The sequence below is a fragment of the Gymnoscopelus microlampas genome, assembly GCF_963454915.1.
Source record: "Gymnoscopelus microlampas genome assembly, chromosome: 13".
Classification (NCBI taxonomy): Eukaryota; Metazoa; Chordata; class Actinopteri; order Myctophiformes; family Myctophidae; genus Gymnoscopelus; species Gymnoscopelus microlampas.
Genome location: NC_139950.1, coordinates 11,745,957 through 11,756,376, shown reverse-complemented (window position 1 = coordinate 11,756,376; position 10,420 = coordinate 11,745,957). Strand labels below are relative to the sequence as shown.

Genomic DNA, 10,420 nt, shown 5'->3' with positions numbered 1-10,420 from the left:
AACATAGTGTTGTTGTAGGAATAAACACAGAAGCTGTGGAGGAAGAAGTGGACGGGAGGTCATTAGGATTCAAATGTCAAGTTCTTAAAACCAACACACGATGGCGCTATTGTTCAAGCGATGGGGGAGATATAGGGGCCACATTTGAAAATATGAAACAACCCTAAGGTTAGGTCTCTCCTGTCATACTGTACCTTTTCGACATTACAACCATTTTATTGAACTACAACTGCAATATCAATATCAATCTTTTTGTATTGCTATTGTATTTACAGTCCAATAAATTTGATTTTGTTCAAATGGCGTTGTACCCAAATGTAACCAGTGAAAAAGTCTTTACAAGAAATTAAAAACAAATGTCCTTTCTTTCAGTCATCTTGAGAATGAAACAACACAGGAGGAGCAAGTAGATCGGCTATGTTAGGCAAAGAGATTAGGTGTTGTACAGAGCCAAAGGTTAAGTTTACATTGAGGGTTTACAGTAATGCTGGGGCTTCAAGTGGTTAAATCCAAAACAAAATCAATAGACAGATAATTAATTCACACATCTGATCACACCACACCAGATGTGCAACCCAACGTGACGTCTCTCTAAACACTGTTTGATCATATGAGTTCATTTCTCCTCTTTGCTGTCTGTGTGTCTTCATGGGAACGACAGGTAGAATAAAGAAACGTGTTTCAACGTTTTTCAGGCCAAGGGACCCGTTAGGTGAGAGAGATGAAGCAGGGACCACTACATTATAAAACATTGTGTTCCATACAACTGTAAATGCTTTGTTTTATCATTTTATTATTTTTTAGAAAGGCTTCCATGCAACTTTAATAAGAGACTGTCACTTTTTATTTCTTATATAGGTATTTCAGGTATTCATGGGGTATAAACACTGCTTCCTTGTTCATACTTATTGCTTATTTGCGCCAATAGCCAATCTACAAGTTCATAATGCATACTAGGGCCTAGTGCCATTCTCCCCTCCAAAAGGTGCACAGTATTAGGCACCTCTCTAGTGCCCACTCCCCCCCCCCAGTGCCCACTCTTCCAGGAGAGTGGGCACTGCCTTCCCCCAAAAATGGTGCCCAGGTTTCCCTATCCTTTCACACACACACTTGGCTTCAGTTCGGCTTTAGAAAACAGAACCAGGCTATCGGAGAGAAGCCCTTTGTGTCTTCAGATTGAAATAGCGTTTTAGATCAAAATCACTGCAATATTATTATGTTCTGAAGTTTTTGAATGGTGCCAACCACTCCTACATTTGACTTTGTCCGTGTGTCCGTCCGTATGTATGTCCGTCCGTCCGTATGTCCGTCTGTATGATTGGTCAAGCTTCACGTGACACATGATAATATGTTGTCACGTGTCACGTGACAACATATTGTTGCTGATTGGATGGATGCAACCAGTTACACTTTCAAAAGGCACCACTCTCTTCACACTGGGTGTGATTTTTTGGGGCGGTGTAACCGCCCCCTATAAGTGAGTTTTGGACACTGACCAATCCTGCACCGTGATTGGCCAATAGTCTACAACGCAGTCTACACCCCTAACCCTTCCACAGTCAATGCAAATCTATACTTTTGCAAAGTCAGCCAATCACATTACAGCTAGTGTCATCACCACTAGCTGTAATGTGATTGGCTGACTTTGCAAATTCAGGACTGTGATTGGCTAGCGAAACACATGACACATGTGCAGCCCTATGAATAGCAGTAAAAAAATAGTAAAAAAAGGCATTTATCCTTTTTTTAAGTGAGTCATGTTGTGATGACCACACACCGCCCACTTCACACTGCGTGTGATTTTTATTTTAAAACATTTTATTTGGTTCTATCATGGATGAATTTCTGTATGGCAAAATCAAAGGCATATAATGTAGCCTTAATTAGATCAAGACTCTCGTAGATGCATTTTTGATCAATGTTGACATGAAAATGTCAAAATCGATTAATATCTCAAAACAAGATATTCATGCAAATTACTGTATGTATGTCCATTCTCATTTCTTTCCCCGCATGGGATTTTCGTCGTACTACACGCCCATTAAAAATAATAATAATATTATTAATAATAATAATATTAATTAGGCGTGTTTTTGTGTAAACCCCGCCCCATTTGGACATCTATTTTGAGCGTTGATTGACAGTGGGGCAGCAGCTGCTTATGTCAGATTTCGTCGTACGACGGTGTTGTGCGGGCGAACAATAGCCCAGCCCCCCCTCAATCTACAAGCCCACAGGCGTTGCGTCCGCGGCGTATTGTGGCCTTGTAGATCGAAGGGGGCACTACTATGTTCCGGCGCCGGCGACACCGTCAGCGTTGCCATGTCCGCTTATTATAAGCGATTTTGGGCTTGTTTCTCTGCAAAGTTGCTTGTAAATATTGGTTAGTTGCGCTGGTTGCGGGTTTTAATTTTTGGGCTTGTTTTTGTAGTGCAGTTGCTTATTTGGTGCTTGTTTCATAAATGTTGTTTAAATCAGTGGCTCTCAAACATTTTCATATCGAGGACCCCCAAATTAATATGTATTTGTCCGCGGACCCCATCTGAAAATGCTTTGTGCCAGGGAGCAGGGACCCCCGTGCCAGATTTGATTTGTGTTTCTATTATTTACACCTATATTTCACATTTTACACGCAAGAGTTTTTTTGTTGTTGAAAATAGCAGATCTACAAGTAAAGCGTTGTGACTTGTGAGCTTGTAGATCTGCTATTTTCAAATAGCCGTAGCCTACAGTCGCTTCTTTTAGGCTTGTTTTCATTGACCTGGATGCTTATTTCTCTCGAAATATCTGGCAACACTCGACACCGTGGTACGATGAAGTGTGAGCTCCAGCTCCAGACATGGCGGACCCACTGGATAATATGGATACAGTGTAACTGAAGGAATAGCATCAGCAACATAGTTGCCGTCATTTTTTATATTTTTTTTACTAGCGGCGGAGACCAGGGTAACGTAACGTGCAGTTAAATGGTCCTGCACTGCAAAGATGGGAATGTCTCCGGGTAAAGTGTACTCGGAAAGAAAGCCCCGGCGACGATATTATGAACCGCTACTACTACACAAGTAAGATGCGGGGGGGGGGGGCGGCAGAAATGTGTCGCTCTTTTTTTTTTATTATAGTGCAGTCAACAGCCCTCTGGGCTACGAATATGGCTTCTTGTGCCCCCCCCCCCTCTCCATCATTTGCTATAAACATTGATCTCTCCAATGCGACCTAAATGGCCGTAATGGTTGAGGCGAAGTGCCGCAAATCCACGATAAGTTCGTTGTTAGGTTAAATCGGCGTGGTGTTTTTTGTTGTTAGAAGTTAGAACCCTAATCCACCTGGACTGTCTCTAGTTAGCCCTGGGAAAGCCATACGGAACTATTAACGGCCGATATAAACAAGCAATGGAGCCAAAGCACAAAGAGTTGCTAGACCAGTGCCACCAGAACTTGTTGGAGTCCATAACGGACGCGGACCGACTGATAGAGTTGCTGGTCGTTTCTGGGACGTTGAGCCAACTCGACAGGTTCGAGCTGGACCAGAACTGTTCATCTAGCGCCGAGAAAGTGGACCACCTCTTGAAGATGCTGATGAGCAAGGACAGCGACCACTTCCTAGAGCTCTGCGTGGCCCTGGAAAAGGCATACCCTGACCTCTACTCTGCCCTCTTCAGCAACAGTGCTGGTGGACCCGTGGACCACTCATCTGGTAAGACATGAAAATGCTGGCTGCTCATGTTCAAAGCAATAGGCTCTATCTATGCACAGCAGCCACGGTGTGAAGAAATGCACAGGTGTTGCCAATGATACTAATGAAGGCTCGATCTGTTCCATTCTGGTCAAACAGAGTCAGGGGGTGCTGATATTGTGCATATTGGCTCACTGGAAACACTTTGCTTCACCAGTGGGTCTAAAATTGGGGTCCAGGGACCCTCATGGTTCCTTGAGGGGGTGTAACTCTGAGAGTGTACAAATGTATTTGTACACTCTCAGCTATGGGGGGTCATGGAAATGAAAAAGTCTGAGAACTACTGTGCTACACTAAATTGAACAGAGCCTTCATCAGTATCATCGGTAACACCAGTGAATTTCTTCACAATGTGGCTGCTGTGCAGTCCGATCTAAAATAGGTGGTCTTTTGGTGCCCACCTGACCTTTGGGGCTTGGGCGATGAACTTGCAAGGAAGGACAGGTCTTGGCAGTTTGATTAAACCAGTGGTTCTTATAACGTGTTTATGTTATTTCAAGGACCTCCAGTTTGCTGTGCATTAGGGCCACAGACAGACCCCCTAGTCGCAAGCAACTCTTAGATCCTATTTTTATTATCTGGAATCTAGAGGTGCAATACCAACCCTTGACAGCCTATTCATCCAAACAGAAAAGTCCTATCTGATTGTATTAAACAACGTTAAACTCACCAACATTGCAGCTGTACGGAAAGCTTGAATTGTCCTCTTTCTATCTGCAAAGTTTTTTTTTCATACAAATCCCCCGAAGACATGTTATGAGCTACTTTCTGTCAAGAAATTCCGTGCAGGTGATATTATGAAGGTAATACCGGTCTGTAACTCTGATAGTGTACACAAGAGACTATTACGGGTCCCTTTGATTACATCTGTATACTCTCAGAGTTATGTTATATTATTTGGACGGCCCATTTGGCTACTAACTATGAAAAATGTCATAGGGACCCCCTGGAACCCCATCACGGACCAAATGGACCCGTAACCATTTGTACACTCTGAGAGTTAAATTCACACAGATTTTACAGTGTAGATTTCCAGTGTTGGTTTCCTGGAGATGGCAAATCAAATACGAGGTTCATTTGGCCTAAAGCAGTGGTTCTCAACCTGTGGGTCGGAACCACCAGGGGGGTCCCCACATGTTTTTTTTTTGGGGGGGGGGAGACATGTTTTTTTTGGGGGTGGGGGGGGGGGGGGGGGGGGGGTCCCCAGATGACGGTGAATTGACAAGTTAAGGACTTAAGAATTTTTTAATACCACCAAAAAAGAGAGAAAAGAAAAACTATAAAGAATAAAAAGAAAGCAACCATCTATACTATTAAATTAGTATAGATTAAAACTGGTTAAACATTTATCTGTGGACAAAGTCAAACACAATTGAATGCCTCAACTCCTACAATTCCAAGTGCTTATCAGAGTGGGGGGTCCCCAGTTCAAATATAATTATTTTGGGGGTCACAGACTGAAAAGTTTGAGAACCAGTCGCCCTAAAGGACCATTCACAGACACCAAGCACTGTTACGACCGCGATAACTATATGACGTTTAAAAAAAATCAATCTAACTCAAGTTCACACCATAACTATGACGACAACTATATTCTTGGTCGTTTGGATCACTCTCTGAGCAATTTAATAATATTGACAGTCATTCTAAATCCATCAGGACATTTCTTGACAATCTGCTCAACCCTCGTTACCTCGGACTCGGGTACAAAATCTCGTCTCCTTAATTTTGGGCGGGAACCCCTATTTGTAACTATACCGCTATGTACAGTATATAGGAACATACATTTTCTGTAATTTTTCAGAAAACTTAGGTCAGGATTTAGAAGGCGTTTTTAGAATCAGCCTCAGGTCTAAATGGGTTAATTATCTGTCAGATTACTGAATATCCTTTTCATTCGTCTTTCAGCATCACTGCAGGCGGACATATCTCGCACCCTTTGTCTACCCACCCCCCCCATACATGAGTCTGACACATGCACAATTCTGATCTGATATTAAACCTTTTCATTGATTTCATAGATGGCCTCATAGATTTGTTTGACAGCACTATTAATGTGTAAATTCATGTTTTTTTGTTTGTTTTGTTGACTTGTCTTTTCTGTTCATTTGCTGGATTCATGTCAATATGTAATTTCAGACTTTTAAACCCTCAATACTTGGTAAACGTGACTTTGCTCTGTACTTGGTCTGCTCTTATTTCCCTCTGCACCAAAACACTTTAGCAGATCTACAAGCTGCGAGGCGTTGTGTGCTTGTAGATCTGCTATTTTCGGCTAATGTTCCCCTCATAATAGGGATTCTAGGGTTCAAGATTTGGTGTCCCCTCTGTAGTAACTCTAAGGACCCATGATCTACAGTCTATCTTGAACATTATATATTATATACCAGCTGCTATGCTCATGCACCTTATGTCAAACCAGGTAGGTTTGGGGCGGCCATAGCTGAGTGGTTAGTGAGCCCGCCTAGGGAGCCAGAGGCCCTGGTTGCCTCAGGTACGATTCCAGGCCAGGCCAGCAAATGTGTCGATGAAATGAAATTTGTCCCTGAGCAAGACTCTTAATCCCTAATTGCTCACAGGCCCTCATTGGAAACAAGACCGCAAGGACTTTCATGAACGGACCTGTTAAAGGAATTATCCTTATCCTAACCTCATATACATACTGTAAGGATGGATATGCTATGTGTATAATTATGTATACCCCCCCACCTCTTCTTTTATTCTGTCTCTTTCTGGAAACAACAAAAGACGATGGAGCTTGCACAAAAACGAATGTTTTACACCTTTACACCTGTGATGTGACAATAAAGATAATTCTGATCTGGACACTCGTATAGTTGTCGTTATGGTTATAATGCATATCAAATTGGGGGTCTCCGCAATTAAAGTTTGACAATCAATCACTAGGTCACCTACCGTAGGTTCTGTTTCGCAATGCTCATCGCCCTAAACGTGGGCTCTCTTATGTTTCTCTTATTTCCCATGGGTAGGCTAGGCCCGTTGCAGTTCTTACATTATCGCCTTATACCGCAATTATTTGAGATAATAATTGCACTTATCTTGCATGATCTTACCGTTTCCATCTTGAAAAGTATTTATACATTTTCAAACATTTAATAGTGAAAATAGCAGTTCTACAAGCTCACAACACGGCGCAGTGTGACATTGTGAGTGTTTTGAGCTTGTAGATCGGCTGTTTCCACTTTCTTTTTACAAAAATGTATAAAATGACAGTCAATTATTTGTGTATGAAGTTAATTGTCATATTTGCCCCATGCAGGTTTTATTTACAAAGCATAAAAGGCATACAGACATTTTTTTATTCATGTTCCGATGTTCAATGCCAAAAACACAAATACATTTTTATCGTAATTATTTAATATGACAATTAATCGTCATCAGATTTCATGATCGTGACAGAGCCCTAACCCAGATGGTTTTCTTCTGCAGAGAAAGAAATTAAGAGGAAAACTAATTTTAATAAGCACACAGCAGTAACCTCAATGTGTTATCAATACCATGCTATTATTATGGTACATTAGATAGCCGCCTGACTTGTTTCCATGACAACGTGTTCTCCACTGGCGTCATGGTCCATATCGACCTGCGTGTGTGCGCATATATCCTACCCATGCATGATTATACCTTGTATTAGGGCTGCACAATTAACCAAAACATATCAAAACTGATAATTAGAACCAATAACCGACTAAATCTTGCTCTTGTAGATTATAATTGAATAATTCAGAAGCAGTTTTTACATGTGTTTTATTTCTTGTATATCAACGAATCAACACATAATTCTTAAAAAAAACTACGAAATTGATTAGTCTCATTAAACACATTGTGAGCTTGTAGATTTGCTATTTTAACTTATTTTTTTTAATAATTGTTCAATCGTAATTGAGGCAAACGTTTGAATTAATCATGATATTGATATGAAGTCATATCGCCCAGTGTTACCTAACCTTGTATAACACGCAGTCCCCTTTTCCCATGTAGAAGGTAAACCCTGTTATCACCGTATATAGCCTTTTCTTGTTTGCTTTAATGATGCAAACCGTAGGTTATAATTATAACCACAATGTATCCAAACATCCATTGCAGTCCTTTGAATTGTGCTCATTGTAGTATAGCAATAGCTTGCACCTGAGTGGTATTGAGTATTGTTGCTGTTGCACGGAGGCAGGCAAAAGGGCAACCAAGTTTAAACGCCTTGTCTAGTTCTGCCTGTTCAGTGTATTGCTCTCTGTATGACTGAATCCAGTGGCTTACTTACAACCAGCGACATGCCCTGAGGGCCTGAATGCAAGGATGAGCCTAGAGACCCAACCGAGGGAAGGAGATGAAAAGTAGTACCATCCTGAGACATATTTAAAGCCTGGCAGGTTCCTATTTTGAGATAACTTAAAGCTTAACTTGCAAAGTTTAGGCCGGTGCCTTTCGTTCTTTTTAATTCAGAATTACACGGCTGTTTGTGATTCCTGACTCACGTTGCCACAAGTCGAAGTGTGCCTCTGCCATTTGCCAACAGGGACGACTTGGCTAATAGCTAATAGGTATTGCTGAGTTGGTGCCTTGATGCTCTTGCTGACTGGATTGCAGATGCTTCCCTGAGATTTATCAGCCGAGCTTTATCAGGCTAAAAGCTAGGCTGCCAACGCTAACTAACATGTAGCCACAGATAAAACCACACCAGTCTAAATCTCCTCCCCTCTCTGTCAGACACACATAGCTCTGGTCCATATAATGTTAGTAGAGTTCTCCAACTTCTCCTCCATTGACGCTATGGACCAGAGAGAGAGAGAGCGCGCACACACACACACACACACACACACACACACACACACACACACACACACACACACACACACACACACACACACACACACACACACACACACACACACACACACAGTCTAAAATCAATGTTTTTAATTTCATCTTGAGAAATGTACATCTCAGCATAAGCACAATTCATGTATGCAGTGGATTTAACAATATGGGGGCTCCAAGCAAAGCTCAAGTTTGCTCAAAGCTCACCGCTTGCCGATGTCCACGGTGACGTTGGTGTACAGTGGTTCTCTTGTCCTCACCACCTTTTAGGACAGAGAGTTGATCCCGTCTGTCGTCATGGTCCATCTGGTGCGAGTGAGAAGGCCAAATCTCTCGGGGCTTTCTTCGTTGTGTTTGTATCTCGCATGAGGGATGTTTTTGCATTTCCCCACCTCTCCATTGGGACGTGACACAGTCAGACATAGCTCTATACACAACCCTGTTATAAATGTCATCATCCTCTCCTACCCATCCCCAATAGCAGTGGTGGAAAAAGTACTCACATTTTTTGTTTAAGTAAAAGTATCGATACTGCAATGTTAAAAGTACTCTGTTACAAGTAAAAGTCCGGAATTCAAAATGTATTTGAGTAAAAGTACCAAAAGTAGAAAGTACTAATTTTGCAGAATGTCCCATTTCAAAAGTTTTTAAATGTATTCAAATCTTTTGAAAATAGCAGATCTATAATATTGCTTTGTGACGCATTGTGAGCTTGTAGATCGACTATTTTCAAATGGCCGAAATGTATTTAGGGCTGAAGTGGGTAATGTATGTTTTGTAATAATAATCAAAATCTTCAAAGTAACTAGTAACTAAGGTTTTTAAATAATTGTAGTGGAGTAAAAGTACAATATTTGCCGCTGAGATGTAGTGGAGTAGAAGTAAACGCTGGCACTGGCTGTACCCTGTTTAAAGGGTCTACACCATGAATTAAAAAAATAATAATAATATTTAATATCATATTGTTTATGTCCCTCAAACATTTTTCAAAAGTTTTGAGCCTAAATCAAGGCTCAGATATACTCATTCCAACTAACTTCTCTCTGGCTTATAAAGCACTTTCACCTGCAATACCACGTTGTCCTGTTTGGCACGGGGCGCTATTGAGCCAGTTTGTATGCATGTTATATCCTGGTTCTGTGTGGAAAAAGTAAACTTTTTTTTTTGAAAAAAATAAGAAAAAAAACATTTTTAAAACTATTTTTTTTTTTGGTTGGAACTGAAAAATGGGAGGAATTGTTCCCTGACGTGACGTAGGCAGGGGGAACAAATCTGACGGACTGTTTCCAGACCAATGTACATAAAAACCACAGATAGCCTATGAAAGCCTGCATGCTCGAAGTCGGGTATTTTTTGGAACAGAAGAGAGGTGGGGGAGACCAAAAACACACAAAAATGAAGAAAAAGTTAAAATTCATGGTGTAGACCCTTTAAAAAAAAAACTCTGGCAGTGAATGTGTTAATCGTGTATTTCTGCCTTCCTGAGCCAAAGTGAACTAACTACTATTTCCAAGAGGCAGCAATCAAACTGATTTCATGCCTGGTGTTTGTGGTGCTCTTCCAATAGCAAGGGGGTGGGGGGGGGGGGTCCAGTCATAGGGGTTCAGTTAAAGTGGTTAAACTGAATTGATGCTATATTGACAAATATTTGTGGCGAGCCCCTGGAACCCTGTGAAGGACCCCTGGGGGCTCCCTGAACCACACTTTGAGAACCACTGACCTACAAGAATAGGCTAGTAAAATAGCGGTACACCTGCACACCCCCCGCCCCCGCCCTTCAGCAGACTGCTGGGCGTGTGACAGTGATTTAAACCCACTCAGAAAGGAGGGCGACTCAATGCTCCCTGACAGA

At 41.6% G+C, this 10,420-nt stretch overlaps 1 protein-coding gene across 2 annotated transcripts in view; it reads left to right on the top strand.

The window, feature by feature from the left end:
• Window positions 1-2,865: 2,865 nt before the first annotated feature.
• Window positions 2,866-10,420, top strand: part of dlg5a (discs, large homolog 5a) — a 115,786-nt gene continuing 108,231 nt past the window's right edge. For both annotated transcript variants that reach the window (XR_014602029.1, XM_084075444.1), the window contains exon 1: window positions 2,866-3,693. Coding sequence is in view for 1 of the 2 variants with exons in the window: in XM_084075444.1 (XP_083931570.1) it covers window positions 3,390-3,693 (304 nt within the window). In the remaining variant the exon portion in view is untranslated. The remainder of the gene's footprint in view (window positions 3,694-10,420) is intronic.